Genomic DNA, 25,264 nt, shown 5'->3' with positions numbered 1-25,264 from the left:
AAGTTACCTTGCAGTTGTTTCCCCTTGTCATCCATATTTAGTCATTTATCAAGGTTCTGTCATTTCTCCAGTAATGCCTCTCATACTTGTTTCCATTTTTTTATTCTCTACACTCATCCGAGTCAGATTTTTGTTACATCTCACCTGGGAAAACTTTTTCCATAGTCCATTCTTCGTGCTGCCCCCAGGGGTCAGCTTTCTATAACAAAGTTCTAACCAAGTCATTATCCTTCTTAAAAACTTTCCATGATTCCTCATTTTCTGGATCTTTTTCAGCTTTATCTTTAACATTCCTATAATCCAAATGCCTCAGACTGCTTTGTTTTTCCACAGATTTATTCTCATTGTTTCTACTTGAATGCCTTTGCCACCTCTGCTTGCCAAAATCTAACCCTTCCTTTAAAAGCTCAAATGTCCCCTTTCTAGTAAGCCTTCCTTCACCTATCCCCATTTTGAATTAATCGTATTATTTGTGCTCAATATTTTATAGGTTCTGCCCCTTAAAATAATTTTGTTCCTATTTGTCTCCCCTTCCTTGTTTTGAACTTGAGGGCAGGGCTTGCACTTTATTCTTCTCTGTGTTCCCTGCAGTGCCTTGCAAACACTGACATTTTAATTTTAATATGGCAAATTTATCTTCTAGCTAGTTAAGAGAGAAAAGAAATCAGGAAGAGGTAGGCAGTTAGGGTAGGGGACAGAAATGGGATAAGAGCAACTGAGGGAGAGAACATGGTAGTAATGAGGAAGATAGCTGGGTTCTGATAAAAATCAGCTGGTGAAAATCATAATTTGTTTATTGTCTCATTCACAATTAATGATATATAAATTAAACTGGGCCCTTTATGCTTCCACTGTGATCTGGAACAACAGCTGCTGAAAGTCACCAAGAACAGAAATAGAAAAGCATTCTTCAAGGATATAGAAACCATGACCATGAGCTGAGCTGTTGGACTTTTATGATAATCTAGTACATAACCCACATAAATCCTAATAAAAATTCAACAATAAATAAGCACTTTATTTGTTCTAGGCACAGAACCAACACCCCTGCCCTCATGTAGCTTATAATCTAGCATGTTTGATCACATTAAGCAGCTCCCTGGGTTGAGCTTGAGATGGTCCTAGTGCCTGTTTATGGGCCTTCTAGGAGAGCTGTGAGGTTTCCAGCTCTGACCTGACCCAGGACAGTTTTTGCCTCCTGAAGTTCTTGAGTTCTGCATCAACAGTGGCTATCTGACTGTGAAATTTTCCCATTGGGGGAAGGTCCTGGAAGTCTGAGGGAAAGAATCCCAGGAACAGGAGAAAAAGGTGGGTAGCTGAATAAGAAATTAGAAGTGAGGAAGGTCTGACAAACAGCAATCAAATCTCTGGTGATTCAGAAGGATAGTCCTGACAGCCAAGAGTGTAAGACTCTACCCCAGACTGAGGAATCTTGGTGTCAGAAAAGAAGAGTTCCCGTTTGGCACTCCAGGACCTAAACATTTGTGTAGGAATCTCAGAATCCCTCTCTCTGACTTTCTATCTCGGACGTCCTTTCGTGGGGTTGGAAGACACTAGGCAACACCTACCTTGAAGTCCAATAACTCCTGCCAAACCAAGCCACTCACCTTGTCTCCAGTCATGCTCGTCCAATATCGGTCTGTGCTTTTGCTTGGGGTGCTCTCTATGCCTGCAGTATTCTCCCTTCACTCCATATCCGCCCCATATACATACCTTTTTGAAGCAGTACTTGACCAAGAAATGAGAATAAAGTGTATTGATCATGTAGAATTTTACCATAATGTAAAGGGCCATTGGCCTTCAGGAAATTTATCCTTGGTTAATTTTCTATTCGATTCCCTTTGATGACTGTTTCAAACTTTTACCACTCTTTCTGCCAAACGTAGAGAGGACAATGGTAAATACAGTGGAAGGAGCGCAGGCTTTGCAATCAGACTTGAGTACCAACTCTAGCTCTGAAACCCATGAGGACTGTGATTGCAGCCAAGACATAGAACTGTTCTGAGCCTTAGTTTCTTCATCTGTTAGATTGAGATAACACATGACATGTTAATTAGACTCATTGTGGTGATCATTTTGCAATATATACAAATGTTAAATAATTAGGTTGTACACCTGAAACTAATATGTATCAATTATACCTCAATTTAAAAAATGACCCAAAAAAACTGGGATAATACTATCAATAAAGATTATGAGGAATTTATGAGAAAGTATATTTAAATTAGAATATAGGAAGAGTGATCAATAAATGTTACCTAAGACAGGAGGGAACAAATAAAAATATAGAAGGACTACAATGCATTAAACAAGAGATTGAATCAAAAAGTTTATTTGTAAGGTTCTAGGTTAGTTGCAGTGAGGGATAAACCATAAAATAGTACTTCTATTTTAAATGAAAACATAATATGTCTAATATGGATTAAATTATTCAGCTTTAACCATGTCAAATCAGTTAATAAAAGCACTTTACCATTCTTAACATTTCTGTTTACAAAGACCTGAGAGGTGGTAAGGATTGTTTAATAGTTGTAGCTTTTGATAACACCACAATATTATAACAATAAAGCAAAAATATAATTATACTCACAACCCCAGTGCACAAAACATCTAGAGCCCATGCTCTGCAACAAGAGAAGCCACCGCAATGAGAAGCCTGTGCACCGCAACGAAGAGTAGCCCCCGCTCGCCGCAACTAGAGAACGCCCACGCACAGAAACGAAGACCCAATTCAACCAAAAATAAATAAATAAATAATTAATTAATTAATTAATTTTAAAAAAGTGGATACCATACAATAATGTGGAACGGAAGAGATCATGGGCAAGCGAAATGAACCACCACCAACACCACCAAAGGCCGGTGTTCATCCAAAGAAGGTGATGGTGTGTATATGGTCAGATTGGAAGGGAGTCCTCTATCATGAGCTCCTTCCGGAAAACTAAACGATTAATTCCAACAAGTACTGCTTCCAGTTAGACCAACTGAAAGCAGCACTCGATGAAAAGCGTCCAGAATTAGTCAACAAAAAACGCAGAATCTTCCATCAGGATATGCAAGACTGCATGTTTCTTTGATGACCAGGCAAAAACTGTTACAGATTGGCTGGGAAGTTCTGATTCATCCACTGTATTCACCAGAATTGCACCTTCGGATTTCCATTTATTTTGGTCTTTACAAAATTCTCTTAATGGGAAAAATTTCAACTCCCTGGAAGACTGTAAAAGGCACCTGGAACAGTTCTTTGCTCAAAAAGATAAAAAGTTTTGGGAAGATGGAATTACGAAGTTGCCTGAAAAATGGCAGAAGGTAGTGAAACAAAAGGGTGAATACATTGTTCAATAAAGTTCTTGGTGAAAATGGAAAAAGTGTCTTTTATTTTTACTTAAAAACCAAAGGCACTTTTTGGCCAACCCAATACTTTCCCTTCCCAATACTTCTTCACTGAATATCTAATTTTTAGTTATAGGACGATGGATACACTAACATCTTCCCATGCCACATAGTAGCTGCAATTATTTCTGTTTTACTAAAGAGGAAACAGGTTTAGAAATGTTAGATGCAAGGGAAGGTATTTAATTCAGATCACTTCATTTAAGGGTCATTAGTACCCCAGTAACAGAGCGAGGAACAATTTTTTAAAGAGTAGAGCAGGAGTGATGGGAAAACTTGCTCAAATTGTTAGATGGAGCCTATCATCAGAAGTCATTTCACTACCTTTACTGTGGGCCTTGGACCCTTCCCTTTCCTCTCTCCTTTCCCATTCCTCTCACTTTTTCTTTCTTCTTGTCTTGACGTGAGCCTCTCACCCTGCTGCCCAAGGCTGGATCACACTTGTCTTTCTCATTTTAAAATCTTTTGCTCATCATAAGATAATTTATTCGACGAATATTTATTGAGCACCGATCACAACCCACACGAAACAATGTGCTAGGTGCCGGCAACACAATGGAGAGCTTACATGAATCACGAGTCACACAAATCTCATTTATCAATTTTTTCCCCTCTCTCCTAGGAATCTTAGCTTTTGAGTAAACGCCACAATTTCCATTCCTTAAGCACACGTTTGAGTCTCAACCACCTTAACACAGTGCAGCCCTAAACCAACCAGAGGCGCCTGTTCCCCGACCCAGGCAGGCCAACCCTACCTAAACTCCAACGCGAAATTTCCGGAAGAGAAATAAAGGTTAGAAACGGCATTTCCAGGTTGTTCCTTAGTACCAACTTCCGCCCAACCAGTACAAACGTAGACATCCGTAATCCGTAGACATCCGTTGACATCCTCGTTAAAATTCCGACAAGGCATCCGACTTCTGCTTTCCCAACGAGGCATTTCATTTTTGTTTATTTTAGGGCCGAGATTTTTTAAAAGACAGTAGGCAGGGAAAAAACCGGTTGTTATGACAACCAAACGGGTCTGGAAAATTCAGCCAATCAGCCTACGGGAATATCTCCTACTTAGCCAATGGGAAGAGCGCGCCGTACGTAGGGTCGCCCAATGGGGGCGCGAGCGGCGTGGTATTTGAATCCTGGAACTAGGCGACTTCACGAAGATCTCCAGCGGTGCGGGCTCCGAGCGCAGTCTTAACGGCGCCGGGGAAGCTAGTGCTCTCCGTTTCCAGTCCGCGTCCCTCCCTGGGCCGGGCTGACACTCTTGCCTGTCCCGTCCCTCATGGCGCTGCTCCGAGGCCCGACGGTGAGTGGGCCGGCGACCCCCAGTGCAGGCCTGGGCCCCGGCCGCGCAGCGCCCTCAGCCGCCTCTCGCTTCTCTCTCTCCTCCGCTCCGAGCTTCTTCGTCCCAACCTGCGCCGCTTTCCCCTTCTTGCGGGCGGCGCGGGCCCTGCGGCCTGTCCTCTCCGCTCCGGCCGGCTTCTCCCCGCCTCGCTTCCGCTCTCCGGGTCCCGGCTCCTGGCCTGGCCGTCCCTGCGCTGGGGTGGGGGAAGTGTGGGAAAGCGCCTCGGGGGTGGCAGTTGTCAAGTGAGCCCCCAGAGCACTGGGCCTAGGTCGCGGCGAGCGATCCCCGAGGGCGCTTTGTTGTTAGAGAGTTACAGCTTCTTGGGGTTTCCTTCCTCTCTTCTCAAACTGCTTGCCAGCTAAGGGATCCGTGGTGAGGATGGGGAGAAGGACTGAAGAAATTCCGCAGGCTGTAAAGTGTTCTAACGTTTGATCAAGCAACAGCCGTGGCTGTGTTTCAGATGTTTTCACATTTCACTTTTGTTAGTTTCCTATTTATTTCTGCACACGAAGTGTTACAAGGCTAAGTTCACTACTGTATGGGTTTGTCCCTTTAAAAAAGTAATTTCTTTACTCAAGTGCAATAGAGATTTTGCATATAATTTGGAGCCATATGGCAGACTGAGAGAAGGGTCCAAATTCATTTATTTCGTCTTTGCAAAAAACAAAGTGTTAATGGAATTTTGGATTTTTTTCTGTGGGTTTGAATTGTACCTGGATCTACTTTTTTCTTTGCTGAAAAATGGAGGGCGCTGACACACCTGAGCTCCATTGTCCTGGCTGTAGGTTTGTTAAAAGCTGGGGATTTTCCCTTCCAGATGGCTTAATTTAGATTACCAGGCTTCAACCCATTAAGAATTTAACTTTCAAACGCTTTTTAAAAATCTCAGGAACTGCTGGAAAAATTGAACAGTGTGACTTTTGAGAATCCTAATAATAATACGTTGAATACATTCGGTATTTAATTGTAACCCTTTTATGAATCTGAGTCAAATTGATAAGTAATTTTTGTCTAATCTATCCCATCAGGTGCTTTCATAGTCAAATTCTGTCTATTCAGGTAAGGTTTGAGTTTTTCCCTGCCCCTCTGTCTATCTTGGTAGGTCCATTCAAACCCCCTGTTGGGAAATTTTTTAAGATTAAGACCCCCAATTCTCAGGGATAGTACATGCTGTTTTTTTCTCATGAAATGTTTATCACATATAATAAAATAAACTTTTTTGTGTGAATTGTTTTTACTAACAAGTTTTGTTTCTAAGGACGTTCTGTCTAAAGCAGGTTAAGGTCAACTAACAATTTTTATTTCATACAATTCAAACTTTCAATTCGAGATAAAACTATTTTACCCACGAAAACTATTTTCTTTCTAAATATCCGTAATAAAATAGAGAGTACATGCTATGGTACCCTCATGGCTAAAAAGCTGTATCTCTAAAGATCTTGTCTACCTGAGTACTTCTTATTTCTAGCATGGCATAAGAATCAAAGCTAGTTTAGGTTTTAAACATCTGGTTTTTAAACAGCTTTTTTTTTTTTTTTAAAGAAGAAACCACACTTTCTTTTTCTTTTTTTTAAAAATTTTTATTTAGTTTATTTATTTATTTTTGGCTGCGTTGGGTCTTTGTTGCTGTGCGCGGCATTTCTCTAGTTGTGGCGAGCGGGGGCTACTCTTCATTGCGGTGCGCAGGCTTCTCATTGCGGTGGCTTCTCTTGTTGCGGAGCACGGGCTCTAGGCATGTGGGCTTCAGTAGTTGTGGTACCCGAGCTTAGTAGTTGTGGCTCGCGGGCTCTAGAGCGCAGGCTCGGTAGTTGTGGCGCACGGGCTTAATTGCTCCGTGGCATGTGGAATCTTCCCGGACCAGGGCTCGGACCCGTGTCCCCTGCATTGGCAGGCGGATTCTTAACCACTGCGCCACCCGGGAAGCCCAAAACAGCTTTTTAGTATTGTGTCTTAATTGCACTTGTTACTCATCTCTGTCAAGGAAGTTTTTTAAATAGATGCCATTAATATCCAGGGATCTCTGACAAATGATGGTGGGTACCATATGAGAAATGATCACTTATCTGTGAAGCTCTTAGTGGACTTTTTAAAAATAGATAAGGTGGATGAGTGATTTGCCTAATTTAGAGTGATGTTATAAATCACAAATAGCATTTTTAGACTTCCTGAAATGTACCTTTTCCCTCTCGCAGATAGATCTCAGCATATTCACCTTTCCTGAATCAATTCTGACACTAGCAAAGTATTGTAAATGATCTCAACTCTTCAGTAATTTTTTTCCTTTTTTTTTTTTTTTAGGTGTCCACCGATTTGGAGAATATTGACACAGGAGTTAATTCTAAACCTAAAAGCCATGTGACTATCAGGCGGGCAGTTTTAGAAGAAATTGGAAATCGAGTTACAATCAGAGCCGCACAAGTAACTAAGGTAACAGCTGTGAGAACTGTACCTGCACACCCTAGGCTGATTCTGTAGAGCACTGAGGGGCAACACTGGCCATCTTGCCCTATTCACATTTCTTTTCCCTTTTAGAAAGCTCAGAACACTAAAGTACCTGTTCCACCCACCAAAACAACAAATGTCAACAAGCAGCTGAAACCTACTGCTTCTGTGAAACCAGTGCAGATGGAAGTGTTGGCTCCAAAGGTAGGAAGTTCTGAATTTACAAACATACTTAACGAAGTAGGCTGTTTGGGGCTAGGATATAAGGGTACCTTTACTGTCAGTGCAACTTTTGAAGAACAGTGATAGCTAGAGCTCTACTTTAAAACAACAGTGTAGAAAATGAACATACACATCTATTCAGTGATGGTACCTTAATATAATATTATGACCTTGAATAACAAAGTTAAATACCTTAATACCCAAATAAATTTAGTGATCTCAGAGGAAAATTTGGTAGGTTTTATTAAAATAACTCACTGTAAGAATGAACTTATCCATGAAGATGGTGGAAGCTTACAATTCTGAGACCTTCACTCATGGAAGAACAAAGTAATGCCAAAATTCTGTGTTGATAGATTGTAGTTTCCGTGACTGGTTAGCTCAACTGAAGTTAGAATGCTAATGGACCCACTGGCCTGTTCATCTTCACCATGTTCTAGTTCATGCATCCTCTCATTCATAGATTACACACATTCATATAATTACAATGAAGCAAGCACTGTTGTAGGTGCTAAGTATACAACAATGACCACTTCACTCTTTCTAGCTCAAAATATATATTATTGTATGTTTGAAATTTAAAAAAAAAACATTGAATATATTTGAGAAATAGGTGAGTACTTACTCTACACATCCAATTGTGTTAAGGCTGATAAAGAGACATCTTGCCTTGAGGAGACTTATCCAGAACGGGCATCTGTACCTGAAAATTAAATATATAATCTGAGGGCATGCTGCTAGGTGCCCATGGGCAATGGATGACTGAATGCAAAGTGAATCTAAAGGAGGGAGAGAATCTTGAGGGATGGAGTGGTCTGGGGAAACTTCCTGGAGTAAGTGGGATTTTTAAGGATAGGAAGAAGCTGATAGGAAGGGGCACCTTTTGGGGGAACAAAGCAGCAATAGGAATCAAGGCACCAAAGAGGGAATAGGCCTATAAATTATGTCCTTTGGGGCAAAGAGTCAGCAAGTCTAAATTGGGTCAGATGGTTTGTGTGAGGAAATAGGAAAAGTTGGGAAGAAGGTTGCAGCTGGATTTGAAGGCCTTGGAATTTGGATTTTATCCCATTAGGCAGTGAGGAACCTGTGGAATGTTTTGAGGAGGAGAGACCTGATGAAAGCAGTGTAGGGTGGCCATGGAAGGGACGTTAAGTAGGAGGTACTGCAGTTTTCTAAGCAAGGGCTGATGGGTGTCTTGAACGAGCCCATATCTCCCCTAAGCGGACATCCACATACCAGTATCTATACGGGTGCTAAGAAACAACCTCAAATGTGTTGGGATGTACCAGAACTCCTTTCAGGGACATCATCCTGTATTCAGAAGGAATTCTTTGGCTATGTTGCTTGGAGTGGAGGAGTGAGACCCTTAAGCACTTGAGTTTTTAAGGAACCATTTATGGAATAAATTAATAAAATATAGGAAATTCAGGAGATTGAGGTAGCTTTGGGGAAGGTGTCTCATTTGGCTTTAGATTTGTTGAGGTAACAGAGAGACAGCCATTGGGAAATGCATTTGGAAATGGGCCAGCAATATCTGAAGGAGAGGGTTCCAGCCATTCACAGGTATTTGCAGAAGCTTATTATCATGCAATTTTTGGAGAAAACTGTTTTTTGCTGACTCCTGAGGCTTTGGCAAACTGAGTAGTTTGAAGGAAGGAAGAAGGCTTTTTACTAGCCTCTTGTTTGGTGGGTACTGGGGAAACAAGGTGAGTGAACCACTGACTCTGTCCCCAGGAAGTTCCCAGTCAAGTCGAGAATGTCAGAGTGAAAGCATGCACTATAATACCCTGTAGCAGAGGTAGATGCAAGCTTAGGAGATGTACTGGGGAGTGGCAGCTAGAAATTCTGATGAGGTTTTAGGTTTACAGATTTGATTGAAACACTAAATTTGGTGATAGTCATTATTCAACTATAAGAATCTTTTATGGCCTAACTTTCCCTAAAACAAAAACTACATATAAAAGAAAACGAGCACAATTATTCATATTAAAAAAAAAAAAAAAAGAGTGCCTTTTATTTTTAATTACACAAGAAACATATGCATAAATAAGCAAGACAATACAGAAATAGTAGAGTACATAGAATAAAGGGTCAGTTCATTTTAACTATTCTCCCTACCCCCAAAATTCCACTCCACTGCATTCCCTAAAGCTAATCATGGTAACTGATTTTGCCTTTCCACAGCTGAGTATGCTTTTGTACACACGTGTACACAGTCATTGCTATAAATCATGAACTGTCTGATTGGAATCAACACTTTTTCTTGGAGTCCTTCCCTATTGCACTTAATTGACATTGTTTATTATAAATTTAGTAAATAAAGGAATTCCGTGTTTTACCAAAACTTGTGTTAATACCTATATATTTGCATATTCATATTAATCCGTTCTCTTAACAGACCCGACTCATTAAATGTTGGTGCTAGGAGAACTTCAGTAGCCTTTACTCACAGTCTACCCGTCCTTTACCAAAAAGCAGCTTCTCAAGTTCAGCAAAATCTCACAGCTTTATTGTTTCTGTTACTACTTTTCAGTTGTCTCTGACAACCCACAGGACTCATTCATTAATCTAATTTGAAGGTTTTTGTTCTAGAACCACTTTTGTGATGGGTAACTAGCTGATGCATTTTTTTACCTTTGCATGCAGCAGACTCTGGACAGGATTGCACAGCTGGCCCACAGGGCTTAGGCTATAATCTGTACAGGGAAGCGGGATCTTAGAAAGGATTTTAGAATAATTAGATTATGTTGGAGTCCAAAAGGAATGCTTTCAAGAAATTCTAAATTAAGGCCCAGAGCAATTATCCTTGTCTCATCCTGGTGGCATTGCATATGGCTAAACTCAGATATACTTCTGAGTAGACACAGGTAAACATTTCAAGCTGCTAAGGCAGTCTGAAGCACATGAAGATAACCTCTGCCTTCTTAGGCTTCCTGGTACTGATTGCCCTTCCTGGGGAAAGTGATGATGCTTATCCTTAAAAAAGGTAACCTTAAAAAAAAAAAAAAAAAAAAAGGTAACCTTAAACCGAAGCTACACATGCTTATTAAAATGCACATCTGATTCTAATCACTCTTGCTCAGTTCCTTCAGTGGGTTCACTTATATTCAAATAAAATCTAAACTCCTTAGCTAATTTCTTGCTCACCTTCCCAGCCTATTTCTGTCACCTCACGCACTACCTTCTGCCGTCCCAAATCAACATGCAGTTCCGAGACTTGCCTTTATTTCTTGGCTTCCCCTGGGACTTGTGCTTGTGTACCTTTGCCTACTCATTTTCCTTGAGGTCCTACCGTCTCTGGTAACCTTACTAGGTTTCTCCCTGGTACCCCAAGTAGCTCTTCTTATTCCTTCTAACGGTTCTTAAATTCTTGAATAGATGAGGTATACCTGTATACCTCTTGCTCACCTAGCCCTTCCTCAGTTTAAGACCTTTGGTTTAAGAGGGAAGGGCATGTTTTGAATTGCTATCAATATATATATATATAGATATATATATTGTTACTGTTTTCTTCTTCTCTAAGACTGGAAACTATAATCATTGAGCTTTAATGTAAATTAAAATTGTTTATTATACTGCCTTCTCTTTCCTTCTGTATTTTATTACTTTAATACATATTCTTATAGCCTTGCAGTCCTAGGCTGTACTTTGAGAAGTACCTCTTATTCTTTAAAAAAGTAATTGTTTTTGCTTCATTACTAAATCCTTATTTTAACTTCATAAAATTTTAATTTGTGTGATTTTTATAAATAATCACCCAGTCAGCATAAGAAGATAAAATACTGGGTGTATACTTGCTCAGTCTTTGCTTCCTCCTTCTGTTTTATTCATAGGCTGGAATGTGCTTTCCTGCTTTTTCGTTGCCAGTTTCTCAATTTAGAATAAATTGGTTCACGAGAAGAAAACATTACACTTGCACAAGAGGCTACTGCTAAAGTGAACTATCAGCTCTAGGAATCTCTGAACCCAGGTGTCTACCTTTCTTACACTCAATAAATACTGTGTCAGGGATGACATAGGTATTTGAGATACCTTAGTGGACAAAATCAGTTTGAATAAATGTAAGGTTATAAAGCTTACATTCTGGTAGAGGTAGACAGAAAATAATACACATCATATGTAAGTAAACTCTATAGTATATTAGGAGGTTATCAATTCTTTGGGGAAAAACACAGTAAAAGAGATGAAACATATGTGTGGGGGGGGAATAGAAGGCAGATGGTAATTTTAAATAGGATAGACCTAATTGAGAAGATAACACTTAAGCAAAACTTGAAGAAGGTGAGGGAATTATCCATGTGGATACAGGGACAAGAGGCTTCTGGGAAGAGGGAGACTGCTTGTGGTGAGGGAGACGTGGCCAGGAGGCTGGAGAGAAGCAAACCCGGGCCCCCTGCACTGGGAGCGTGGAGTCTTAACCACTGTGCCACCAGGGAAGCCCCCTAGAGTGGTTTTCTTTTTTTTTTTTTAACGTCTTTATTGGAGTACAGTTGCTGTACGATGGTGTGTTAGTTTCTGCTGTATAACAAAGTGAATCAGTTATACATGTACATATATCCCCATATCTCCTCCCTCTTGCGTCTCCCTCCCTCCCACCCCCTAGAGTGTTTTTAAACAGAGGAGTATACCTCCGAAAACTTCATCCCCTACATCTTGAATTATTCACCTCTTACTCTGAAATGTATCTGTTTTGGCTTTATCATTTATAAAAATGCATATGATACTTTTAAACCAGTTGGCCCTGCTTGTATTTGTGATCAAGACTACTCCTAAGGTAGTGATACATGCACTTTCATTTGTGGATGTAGGGTTCCTCTCCCACACCTGCGGATATCTCCATGAAGGAAGAGAACCTCTGCCAAGCTTTCTCTGATGCCTTGCTCTGCAAAATTGAGGATATTGATACTGAAGACTGGGAGAACCCTCAGCTCTGCAGCGACTATGTTAAGGATATCTACCAGTATCTAAGGCAGCTTGAGGTGAGTGGGCCTTTGTGTTTTGGTTGTACAGCCGTGTGGAATTTACCACATAGCTGGGAAGGAAATGAGGTCAGCTTTTTTTTTTAACTTTAAATTTTATTTTATTTAATTAATTTATTTTTGGCTGCATTGGGCCTGCTGTGCGCGGGCTTTCTCTAGTTGCAGCAAGCGGGGGCTACTCTTTGTTGCGGTGCGCGGGCTTCTCATTGCGGTGGCTTCTCTTGTTGCGGAGCATGGGCTCTAGGTGTGCGGGCTTTAGTAGTTGTCGCACGCGGGCTCAGTAGTTGTGGCTTGCGGGCTCTAGAGCGCAGGCTCAGTAGTTGTGGCGCACGGGCTTAGTTGCTCCGCGGCATGTGGGATCTTCCCGGACCAGGGCTCAAACCTGTGTCCCATGCATTGGGAGGTGGATTCTTAGCCACTGCGCCTCCAGGGAAGTCCCTAAAATTTATTTTTCATTGAAGTATAGTTGAATTACAATGTTGTGTTAATTACTGCTGTATAGCAAAGTGACTCAGTTATACATATATGTATTCTTTTTGATATTCTTTTACATTATGGTTTATCACAGGATATTGAATATAGTTCCTTGTGCTATACAGTAGGACCTTGTTGTTTATCGAGGTCAGCTTTTTAAACTTTTAATTCCACCAACAGGTTCTGCAATCCATAAATCCACATTTTTTAGATGGAAGAGATATAAACGGACGCATGCGTGCCATCCTGGTGGATTGGCTGGTGCAAGTCCACTCCAAGTTTAGGCTGCTGCAGGAAACTCTGTACATGTGCGTCGCCATCATGGACCGATTTTTACAGGTAAGGGACTTCGTGCAGCTCAGCGAACTTTGCATTTATGCACTGCCAAGGTGTGGCGCCTCTGAAGAAAAAACCAAAAGCCAATTTATGAGATGCCAAAGCACTTCAAGTGCTAGAAAAGGAAGTAGTCCAAGTGTGTCAAACCTCTGGTGATGCTGACCAATGCTGGGCATTTCTGTTAGGTCAGCCTGCTGCAAAGTGCTCAGGGGAGATGCTGCCTTGCCGCAATCATTCATCGGAGGAGATAAACCATCAGATGGTCTGAAAGTCCATCTGAAGCCTGTGGTGCCTTTGGAGGCTGGTTCTCCAGGCCCACTTGCACAGTTTCCATAGTTCAGTACTCTTTGGTGTTAAGCTTCCTCATATGAAAAATGAGGAGTTTGGCTAGAGGACTTAACAGTTTCCAGCTGGCTGTGGCATTGAATCAGTGTAGAAGAGGCAGGAGGCAGACTTTTTACAAGGTGTTGGAGGTATGTGTGGGGAGTGTACTCAGTGTGAGGTCTAAAGTAAAGAGGGAGGTAAGAAATGAAGCGGAGAAGCGTAGTGATCATCAAAATATTTCTCAACTGGTAATGTAAGAACACTGACCAGTTAGAAGAAATGCCAGACATTAACCACTGGTGCGTTGTCTACCAAATGGGTAGCCCTTCAGATAAGGCTTTATTTATTTAAAGTCAACATTTATAATATAGGTGTAGGTCAAGCCCAAACCATACAGTAATAATTGTGTTGATAAGACTGACCCTGAGATACTGCAAAATGCTAAGTCATCATAGAGTCATTGGTTTTTATTATACAATCCTCACTGGATAGGAAAGCACTGTCATATTTTTGGTAGATTTTCAATATTGAGAGTTGAAGCAAAAAACACAAATTCCTAGTTTAAAAAGAAAAGAAAGTTAAGGGAAACACTTATCCTCCAGGCTGAGATTTTCTCTGACCCTGAAGCATCTTTGGAAGGTTCTTTAGGCTGAATAATTAGTGTACTTTTGGTGAGGATTAAGGAGACACTTAAGGCACTTCCTCAGCCCTAGTCATCCATTAAATTCCTGCTTTTTTGCTTGGCCTCATCCTGATTCAGACCACACTGAGTGCCATATTGGGGCTTCCCCAGACACTCAAGCCAGGATGATGGGGGTGGAGCAGTGCCTGGGAGCTTGGTTGTCAGTCAGCAATTGACTGATCTTGGGCTGATGTCTGCATCTCTTCTCAGTCCATCTATTTCTAAGTGGGGTAAAAAATATGTACTTCCTAGGTTTTTTGTGAGGATTCGATGAGATGATTGTTTGAATCTCAGCACTGTGCCTGGCACGTAGCAAGCACTCCATGATAGACAGCTCCTGCGAGCCATGGTGGTGCCTGTGATCAACACTCAGGTTCCTGTGCCCTTAAGAGGGGTGTGAGCAGAGACAACGTGCACTGCTTCAGGACTTGGTTTCCTCTTACTTTCTTCCACCCAGAGCCCCCATCCTCTCGTTAGTTAAGACTTTTGACACACTCTTCTTCAATTAGGTTCAGCCAGTCTCTCGTAAGAAGCTTCAGCTGGTTGGGATTACAGCTCTGCTCTTGGCTTCCAAGTATGAGGAGATGTTTTCTCCAAATATTGAAGACTTTGTTTACATCACAGACAATGCTTACACCAGTTCTCAAATTCGAGAAATGGAAACTCTAATTTTGAAAGAACTGAAATTTGAGTTGGGTCGACCTTTACCACTACATTTCTTAAGGCGGGCATCAAAAGCTGGAGAGGTAAGTGCCTCCAATTCCGTAGGAGACTTTATTTTGCTGTTTGTTGTCTCATCCCAGAAACACTGACCCAATTAAAGGAAAACTTATGACTTTATAGGATGCATCTTTTAGATAAGTCCTAACACTTAACTTATCAGTTCTTAAAAGACTTCATGTTCTGTGTTTGTAACATACTGTGGAATAGAGCAGTGCCTGGGAAGGACAAGTGAGTTAAGTGGATTTGAGTTCCTAGATCTTCACCCAGAATTTTGCAAGAGAGTCCTAACAGCCATGCTTCTTACCATCTGTTCTTTCATAGGTCGATGTTGAACAGCACACTTTAGCCAAATATTTGATGGAACTGACTCTCATTGACTACGACATGGTGCATTATCACCCTTCTAAGGTGGCAGCAGCCGCTTCCTGCCTGTCCCAGAAGGTTCTAGGCCACAGAAAATGGGTAAGTATTGAATTTAAGAAGAAATTAATTAGCTGTATTTTAGGGCCTCTAGACACGAAAGGCGTTAGCATTTGTCACACACTATCCTTGAAGCGGTTGCTAAAAGGCCACAGGCTTAAAAGAGCTGCTTGGTGACAACACCATGGTACGCAAACATATTACAGAGTCGTAAAGAATGAGGAAGGCCACTAAGAACTGATAGGCTAAGATTTCTGGGATATTTTTTTAAGTGAAACAAGCAAGTTGTCAAGCACGTAAGACAAAACAGGGCCAAGGCCTGACCTGGTTTACCCAGTAAAGATGAAATGAGCCACTTTTAGGTTCATACAATTAGCCAAGGATGTCAGCTCCTGCCTGGGTTCTTGTTTCACACACCAAAAAGGATAACAGTGAAACAAAAGGGGCCACTGGCTGCAATGCGAGTCAGAGGATCACTTCTGTGGATGGGCCCATTCTGGACTGCCACTAAGCAGTTTTAGAGTCTGTATCTGTAGCCCGCAAGCAGCAGAGCAAACACCCCAGCAGAGCCCAGGAGGTGATAAGAAGTGGTCTCATTACAGCCTCCTACCCAGAAGAGATAGGGAAGTGAGTGGGAGATGGCTTGGAGGCGGCCCCCTCGCCTGCCACCCCGTCATGTTCCAGGAAGATCACAAAGCATTTTGCCAAGACAGATCAATGTGGTTCAAGCCTTTGTCGTCGTGGCCTATGTGGTGGATATGTGTAAGAATGCCAGGGCATCGTGGTGGACCTTTTCCTCTACACAGTATGTAGAGTTTACATTTTATGTAAGAAAGAATGGGAGTAAGAGAGAGAAGATATGTATCTGTGCTTATGTATTTGCTAATTTTTCAAAAAATACAAGAAGAATAGACCAGAAATTAATGAAGATGGATATCTCTGGGTGGGTATCAGGGTAGAAGGTTGAGGATAGGAGCAGAACTTCTGGTTGTAATTTTTTATTAACTTGTATACAGTGTAATGTAACTTTTTTGACTTTTGAACAACATGAATGTTCTATGCAAACCCGAAACTGGAATTAAGCAAAAACAAAGTCACTATATATTCAAAGTGGTAACAGAACAGAGGGAAGAATTAATTCCCATAACTTTTGAACACAGCACTCTGACTGTGCATTTTTAGTGGGATGTGAAATTAAACAAAACAAAGGACCAGAAAAGGTAACATACTTAAAGTTTACTTAGGAGGTTTACTAATCTGTTTCTAGGAGGTTAATAGTAGTCTGTTATTATAATTCTGTAACTATTTTTATTGTAGGATAAAGCAAAGATTCGTGTTATTAAGGACTAAAATTTTCCACTGTAAGAAGATAAAATATTGCTAACAATTAAAAACAAAGGAAAACCCTATAATATTAAATCTGTTTTAGAAATATCAATAAATTCATAATGAAAGGCCCAGAAACAATGACAACGCAGTAGCAGTGAAGATACCTAGTGCTCACATCTTGCATACTCAATGCCATGACACACTCGGAACTAGGGCTCCTTCAAGAAATAGCTGATTTCAGGGCTGTGGCAGGGGAAGTACAAGGTGAGCGTAGATCAATTTGTAACAGGTAGCAGGCAAATTCTCAAAGATCAGTGGGGTCACATCAAAAGGACATAGAAGCTGGCTTGAAAGGGCTCCTTCTGACTAAAGTTGAGCATTAAAAAGAATTGTGACAGTAATAGATTATAATGCATTAAAAAATGCATGAACCCATAATGATAAAAAAGGAAGGAAGGAAGGGAGGGAGGGAGGGACTTAAAAAAAAAATCAGTAGAATGCCAGCTAATTAAAGTAGAAAAAGTGGTAGAGATAGAAATACACCATTTTTAAACCCCTAGTGTAATAATTGATTCAAGCAAGGATCGTCAATTGATGCTCATAGCATTAAGTAAAATAATTTGGGCAAACAAGATTCACATTGTTCTCAAAATATCACCCCACAGATGTGTAGTATTTCTGAAGAAAAACTGTACCTTTGTGATGGAGAGGTCTGGCAGTTACTACCTTAACCCAGTGATTGAGCTTGGTATCACCAGTGGTGAGACTACCTGACTTTACCTACCTTCTGGTGTAATAGGAAGTATGCATTATCGCCTAAATAGAATTCATGTCCAAAATGTTGGACATGAATCCAGTCATCATGAAACACAGACAAATCCAGAATGGGACGTTCTCAAAGTAACTGACCTGGATCCTTCAAAAAAATCAATGTCATTTAAAGCCAAGAAAATGGGAGTTTTAAAGACTAAAGACAACAACAACCAAATGTACTCTGTACCTTGATTGGACCCTGGGTATAAAAAGAAAAATCTATAAAAGATACTTTTGCAACAATTGGAGAAATTTGAATATTGACTATATGTTAGATGATATTATGGAACTGTTGATGTTTCTTATGTGATAAAGGTATTGTAGCTAGGGAGGAAAATACTTTTTAGGAGACGCTTCTGAAACATTTAGAAGTGATGTGTCATGGTGTCTGCAACTCACTTTCAAATGGTCCAGCCGTTTGATGGCTTCAAAAATCACACACAACTTTTGCTGAACCATTTGAAAGCGAATTGCAGACACCATGAGTGAGAGAAAGAGAAAGAGGAGGAGAGAAAAAGTGGCAAAATATTAAGAATTGATGAATCTGCACAAAGGATATACGGATGTTCATTATCTTATTCTTTCAAATTTTCTATAGATTTGAAAATTTTTGATATAAAAATTGAAGGCAAAAAGGCCACTGGTAACATCTATGGCACATGCTCTTGGTACCAATGGCTTATTTTAGCCAAATTACTCTAAGAGGTGCTTCCTTGGCTCTAAACCTATTAACTGTAGGCCTCCTTGTTTCCTGGCAATTGATTTCAAAATACCAGTAGTTGTGCATTACATCAGGATTCACTCCTGCTTAGTTCTTTTTTCCTTTAAACTATTTTAGGATTAAGGTTATATCGTGGTTTATTTTCCCAATTATATTATGCATATGAGAGGGGTGTGTTTTAGCTTTTAGAATTTTATCACAAATCTGAAATAAAGTCAGGTTACATGTCTTCATACAAAGTAAGTCATGTTATCAATCATCAGCTGTCCTTTTGCTTGAATTTTGGTCTCTGGGAGGCTGGGCCACGAGGCTGGGTGTAGATGCTTCTCTGAGTGCTCTGTGTTCTCTAGTGCTTAACTACACAGGGCCCGACAGGAGAGTGCTGCTGGGAGGTCTTCGTTCTTCTGGGTTTGGTAGCTTAGATTGCTGCTTATGGGCCAGTTTATTTCTTAATCCTGAACCCCTTTCCCTGACCGACAATACAGATATCTGTGCTCTCGAGCTCCCTACCAGCCACTGCCAGGCAGGGCTTTAACGAGGGGACTGAGATGTGCTAGACCCAGATCTCTGTAAACCCTTTGTTGGGTTTGTTTATACTCTGTCCCACTTTCCTTCCCCTTTCAGTGTGGTGACAGAGGCAAGCATGAAAGCTTTGTTACTTGAAGTACCCTACTTACATGTGCAACCTTCTTTAAAACATAATTATTTGGGACCTTCGCCATTTGATTTAGCTGAGAGCTATGTAACGTCTTAATTTAGTCCTGCTCAGAGCCAGAGTCATCCTGCATTTACTGGCTGCTTTGCTGGTACCATGGTAGTGGTTGGGGCTGAGACTGACTTTCTAGCAGGTAAGAATATTTTTTATAGCTTTTACGTAAGTAATGTCAGCATGTGTTAAGATGTGCTCTCCTAAAGAAGTGGAGGCTTTATCTTGCTTCTTCTCTTTGCGTTGTGTTCCAGAACTTAAAGCAGCAGTATTACACTGGATACACAGAGAATGAAGTATTGGAAGTCATGCAGCACATGGCCAAAAATGTAGTGAAAGTAAATGAAAAGTTAATGAAATTCATTGTAAGTACTCTTTCCTAAGCTGTTCAAAGCACTGGATTATGGGTTTGGGGTATGAGAGGATGTATGTGTGTTTGCATTTTCATGTAAATATTTTGGCATGTGTGAGAGTCTGTTTTAGCACAAACTCTTTATATTTTTCTAGTACAGCAGGGGATGGAGCGTACTCATAAACTCCAAGAACTGACTTTCTTTAAAATAAGGTAGACAGGCTCCCTATGTCCAGGCCCAAGCAGCTGTTCAATGTATTATCCATGCTTGACCCGGCATCCTGGGTAGGGCGCACGGCAAGTGGGGAAGGCTGGCCGGCATGCAGGGGTCCAACTTAAGTGGCCCTGTGGAAGGCTTGGGTATTCGGGTGACATCACTCAGGGCCTTTGTCCAGCATCTTTTAGGACAATGACTGAGAAGCACCTGAACAGCCAGCGTGGTGAGGCAGTCCATTCAGGAAGCATCCTGGGAGCTTGGAGTCTTCTCTGTGTGGCCTACCTGAGAGGAGAAACCAGAGGAGAGGGGGTGCTATCCTGTGCTTGTGTGATGCCAAATATCAGAGCTCACCATGGGTCTGACAGAGAGCAAGGCATTTGTACCAAGTGTCCTCACGGCCTGATTTGCTTCCTTACTTGTAGTTTCAGCATGATCTAGCACACCGTGGAAGCGTCTTGTTTTCAGTCCTGAGAGTATCATCTGGGATCTAAGCACTAGTTGCCACTCACTTTTATGGCCAGTTGCTGCTGCCAGTGCTGGCAAATCTGTTGTGTCCTGATGGCACTTAGGTATGATAAACACAGCTCCCCCCTCCCACCCCTCTGGGAGCTCATGAGAGAAAGCCTGCTCTTTGGACCTTGAAACCGTCACCTGTGCTACCAGCTGGGTTTTATCCATCACTAGGCATGGCAGGAAATTGTCAAGCACGACACATCATGCCCTAGAGCACTTGCTGGCTTCAGTGATTTGGCATCATCGTACCCTTTGAAGACTGTGGGTCTGGCCCTTTGATACTTGTAAATTAGACTAGGAATAAGGTGTAAGTTTGCGGGGTGGCGGGGCGGTGGTGCTCCTGATGTGTGCTTAATCACAGATGACTTCTGCAGGCCATCAAGAATAAGTATGCCAGCAGCAAACTCCTGAAGATCAGCACGATTCCCCAGCTGAACTCAAAAACCATCCAAGAGCTTGCCTCACCTCTGCTGGGACGGTCCTAGGCTGCCGAGGCCCTCAGGGAAGAGTGCTTCATCTGTGCACTTTGTCTTGCTGATTTGGAACTCCTGACTTTATATATAGTCCTCTGGTCTACTTCATGAAACCTTTTCTCAGACTGATTTTCTAAATGTATATAGAGGAAAAATAAAGCTATTGATTTTCTTTTCTTAAGGTATCCTATGTGTGTGTATTTGGGTATTCTATACTGAAGAAATCAATAGAAGCTTGTTTGACTAATTTCTTTTTGAGCTATTATGATTGTAATATGTAAATTATTGCCCTGATGGCTTGGGGAAAGACCTTACCATTCTCGGAGAAAGCTACAACTTGGCTTCAGTGAACGTTCACCCATTCCTAAAGATTGGTTCATTATATAAAATTTAAAATGGGAGGATAACCATGACATTCCCTTTCTAGAACCTGCGTAACTATTTTCTGATTCCTATACAGGAACACCTGGCCCACAAGGGTGATGGCTTCCAGAAGTAACCCTCATAATGTGTTTCACTCCAAGGCATGGTTGAGACCAGGAATAGCAGTGCTAAGGGGCCACAGCTGGAAAAAGGAAGCAGGTCTGTGACATCCTGTTAAAGGTGAAACTTGGAATGCTTTTTCCTGTTGTTCTAACTACATTATGGTTTATTTTATTTTATTTTTGAATTTTATTTATTTTTTATACAGCAGGTTCTTATTAGTTATCCATTTTATACATATTAGTGTATATATGTCAATCCCAATCTCCCAATTCATCACACCAACATTATGGTTTATTTTATTTTTTTTGGTGGGCATTAGAAAACAATGTTAAATGTAATCAAAGAGGGAATGCATTCTCAGTCTCCAACCACTAACCTAAAAAAAAACCAAAACACAAAAAACCCATGAAATAAATGAGTTTCTTAGAGCAACAACTGCCCAAACTACTAGTTCAACAAGAAGTTAATTGGTTTTTCGAGGGAAAGGAATTAGTCAGATACATTTGGGAAACACTGCAAACTCATGTAAGACTCATAAAGGCTGAGAAGCTTTGCAGTAAACTCATTTAATGCAGTGTTTCCCCAACCTAGAGCGTGGTAAAAGCTGCCTTCTACGCGACTGAGGTCCCCAGGTGCCTGGCTCTCTGACTCAGCTGTGACGTGTGACTGCCCCATCCCGGGAGGAGAGCCTGGCTCCAGCGAGGCCTGGGCAGGCCAGGGCTGCCTGACTAGTAAAACTTTAAGTTTCGAGCATGGAGAGGAACTGGGTGTCTTTATATGTTAAATCCTAGTATAAAGTCTTATAAATATCCCTTGTTGAGTTAGTGAAGCTTGTTCCCATGGCAGCCTTAGACCAACTTAGTCACAAGTGTGAATGGTAACGAAGTGAGAGCATGAGAGGGAGCTTTCCTGGCTCTGAAAAGCAGTTATTTCCCAGGGACGCTTGAGCTCCAACTTCTCATCAATAAAGGATGGGTTTTGCAGGCGTATTCCAAAGACATTTTATAGCTTCTTTGTTATATATTTTGCTTAGTGAAATATTAAATACCCTGACTCAGGAAATTCATACTTCCAGGATGTCATTAAAAAAAAAAAAAAAAAAAGACCTTTAAGATACTTATCTGCCAAGCAGGCACCTAAACTAACGTGTTATAAATGTGAAATAAGCTGTGAAAGTAGAAATCATAGTATCATAAAAACACTGAAATTAGAAAATGAGATGACGTAACCCTAGTATTTGAAGAGCACAAACTCTAAAGCTGGGTTGCTTGGGTTTAAGTCTACTTAGTACCTGTGTGACCTCTGTGCTTGTTTCTGTGTCTGTAAAATGGGGATAAGAACGTCTACCTCAGAGTGTTGTACTCAAGTATGTTAAGCACAGTATCTGGAGGTGCTTGAGTGCTAGCGGCTTTTATTTTATTTATTTATTTATTTAATTATTTATTTTTATTTTTGGCTGTGTTGGGTCTTCGTTTCTGTGCGAGGGCTTTCTCTAGTTGTGGCAAGCGGGGGCCACTCTTCATCGCGGTGCACGGGCCTCTCACTGTCGCGGCCTCTCTTGTTGCGGAGCACAGGCTCCAGACGCGCAGGCTCAGTAGTTGTGGCTCACGGGCCTAGCTGCTCCGCGGCATGTGGGATCTTCCCAGACCAGGGCTCGAACCCGTATCCCCTGCATTGGCAGGCAGATTCTCAACCACTGCGCCACCAGGGAAGCCCTAGCGGCTTTTATTTTAAGGAGGTTGATGGTCTTGGGAAGAGATGGACTCTGGGCATTCAAAGATACATCAGAATTCTTTTTTGTTTTTTTAAATTTTATTGAAGTATGGTTGATTTACAACGTTGTGTTAATTTCTGCTGTACAGCAAAGTGATTCAGTTATACATATATACATTCTTTTTTTTAGTATTCTTTTCCATTATGGTTTATCATAAGATACTGAATATGGTTCTTTGTGCTATACAGTAGGACCTTGTTTATCTATCCATTCCATATATAATAGCTTACATCTGCTTAATCCCAACCTCCCACTCCATCCCTCCCCCAACCCCCTCCGCCTTGGCAACCACAAGTCTGTTCTCTATGTCTGTGAGTCTGTTTCTGTTTCATAGATAGGTTCGTGTCATATTTTAGATTCCACATATAAGTGATATCATATGGTATTTGTCTTTCTGACTTCACTTAGTATGATAATCTCTAGTTGCATCCATGTTGCTGCAAATGGCAGTATTTCGTTCTTTTTTATGGCCGAGTAGTATTCCATTGTATATATGTACCACATCTTCTTTATCCATTCATCTGTCTATGAACATTTAGGTTGTTTCCACAGTGCTGCTATGAACATATGGGTGCATGTATCTTTTTGAATTATGGTTTTCTCTGGATATATGCACAGGAGTGGGATTGCTGGATCATATGGCAACTCTAGTTTTCTAAGGAACCTCCATACTGTTTTCCATAGTGGCTGCACCAATTTACATTCCCACCAACAGTGTAGAAGTGTTCCCTTTTCTCCACACCCTCTCCAGCATGTTATTTGTAGAGTTTTTAATGATGCCATTCTGACTGGTGTGAGGTGGTACTTCATTGTAGTTTTGATTTGCATTTCTCTAATAACTAGCAGTGTTGAGCATCTTTTCATGTGCCTATTGGCCATCTTATATCTTCTTTGGAGGAATGTCTATTAAGGTCTTCTGCCCATTTTTTGATTGGGTTGTTTTTTTTGTTGAGTTGTATGAGGTGTTTGTATATTTTGGAAATTAAGCCCTTGTTGGTCACATTGTTTGCAAATATTTTCTCCCATTCTGTAGGTTGTCTTTTTTTTTTTTTTTTAATGGTTTCCTTTGCTGTGCAAAAGCTCGTAAGTTTGATTAGGTCCCATTTGTTTATTTTTGCTTTTATTTCTATGGCCTTGGGAGACTGACCTAAGAAAACATTGGTACGATTTATGTCAGAGAATGTTTTGCCTATGTTCTCTTCTAGGAGTTTTATGGTGTCATGTCTTATGTTTAAGTCTTTAAGCCACTTTGAGTTTATTTTTATATATGGTGAGAGGGTGTGTTATAACTTCATTGATTTGCATGCGGCTGTCCAACTTTCCCAGCACCACTTGCTGAAGAGACTGTCTTTTTCCCATTGTATATTCTTGCCTCCTTTGTCGAAGATTAATTGACTGTAGATGTGTGGGTTTATTTCTGGGCTGTCTATTCTGTTCCATTGATCCATATATCTGTTTTTGTGCCAACCCATGCTGTTTTGATTACTGTAGCTTTGTAGTATTGTCTGAAGTGTTAGACATAGCTCTTGCCCATCAAAAGAGTTTACCAATTTATAGCTATTGAGTCATATTTGTGAGGTTTTTCTTCTGTTTATAGGTTTTTGCTTTTTGAGAGAAAGATATTGGAAGTTTAAAGGTTGACAATTAGACTATCAAACTCCTTAATATTTGTTGAATTGAAGACCAAGATTAAAAACATGGGCCTTTGGGTCAATCAGGGTTCAAATGGTGGCTGGTCTGGTTGACAGCTGTGTGACCTTGGGTGAGGTAGTGAACCGTCCTGCACCTTCTCATTTGCAAAGTGGAGATTTTAGACTAGAACAGGCTGGTTAGCAGCATAGGTCCCATACAGTAGACAGGAAAGGGATCGAGATGAGCTGGGAGGAGTAAAAGTGAGTTCCAAAATTCAGGAGGAACTGTGAAGACCAGCCAGGCCTCAGGAGACAAAACAAGGAGGGAAAGGGGGCAACAATGCAGAGTGGCTCCTATTCTTTTGTCTGCAAAGGTGAGGGGTTCAGTGAAATTGTTAGGCTCTCCACCAAAGATGCACCATGCACGCTTTGCTCCTGAACCCGGACTCTACCCCCACTTGCCAATGAAACTGCCCAGAAAACCACCTGTACCAGAGGCAGGGCCAGCCCAGGTCTGCCCAGCTCCACTCAGGTCTGGGGGAGTTGAGAGGGAGTCACAAGTGAGAGGATTTGGATTGTGCACATGCCCTGCTCCGCAGCGACCTGTTGGAGACCGTAAGTTCTGTGGCTGCACAGCCATGTTGTCTCTCACTTGTTCTTGTGAGCATCTCTGCCTGGAAGGAGCCATGGCTGAGAGGGAGCTCTCAGCCCTGGGCAAGCTGCTCTGTGCACTGACTGTCTCCAGCAAGAGGCTCCCAGCCTCCCTTGCATCTGAGGCCATGTGACTAAGTTCTGGCCAGCAGAATATGAGTGGACGTGGTGTGTGCGCTTTGGAGGGAACATCCTTTAAAAAGGAAACTGCACTCCTCACCCCTTTCTGCCTTCATGGGGTGGACTTGGTAATAATGGTGA

General features: G+C 41.3%; 1 protein-coding gene across 1 annotated transcript; it reads left to right on the top strand.

Annotated features, from left to right (window-relative positions):
* The first annotated feature begins 4,539 nt into the window (after window positions 1–4,539).
* CCNB2 (cyclin B2) lies at window positions 4,540–20,604 on the top strand. The gene is made up of 9 exons (XM_061182062.1): window positions 4,540–4,696; window positions 7,034–7,162; window positions 7,268–7,381; window positions 12,208–12,378; window positions 13,033–13,191; window positions 14,704–14,940; window positions 15,239–15,379; window positions 19,161–19,271; window positions 20,363–20,604. The coding sequence occupies exons 1-9, from the start codon at window positions 4,673–4,675 to the stop codon at window positions 20,471–20,473; spliced, it is 1,197 nt and encodes a 398-aa protein (XP_061038045.1). The 5' UTR covers window positions 4,540–4,672; the 3' UTR covers window positions 20,474–20,604.
* Window positions 20,605–25,264: the final 4,660 nt, after the last annotated feature.

This window comes from Eubalaena glacialis, chromosome 2 (genome assembly GCF_028564815.1).
Source record: "Eubalaena glacialis isolate mEubGla1 chromosome 2, mEubGla1.1.hap2.+ XY, whole genome shotgun sequence".
Lineage (NCBI taxonomy): Eukaryota > Metazoa > Chordata > Mammalia > Artiodactyla > Balaenidae > Eubalaena > Eubalaena glacialis.
This window is presented reverse-complemented; position numbering and strand designations above follow the sequence as displayed.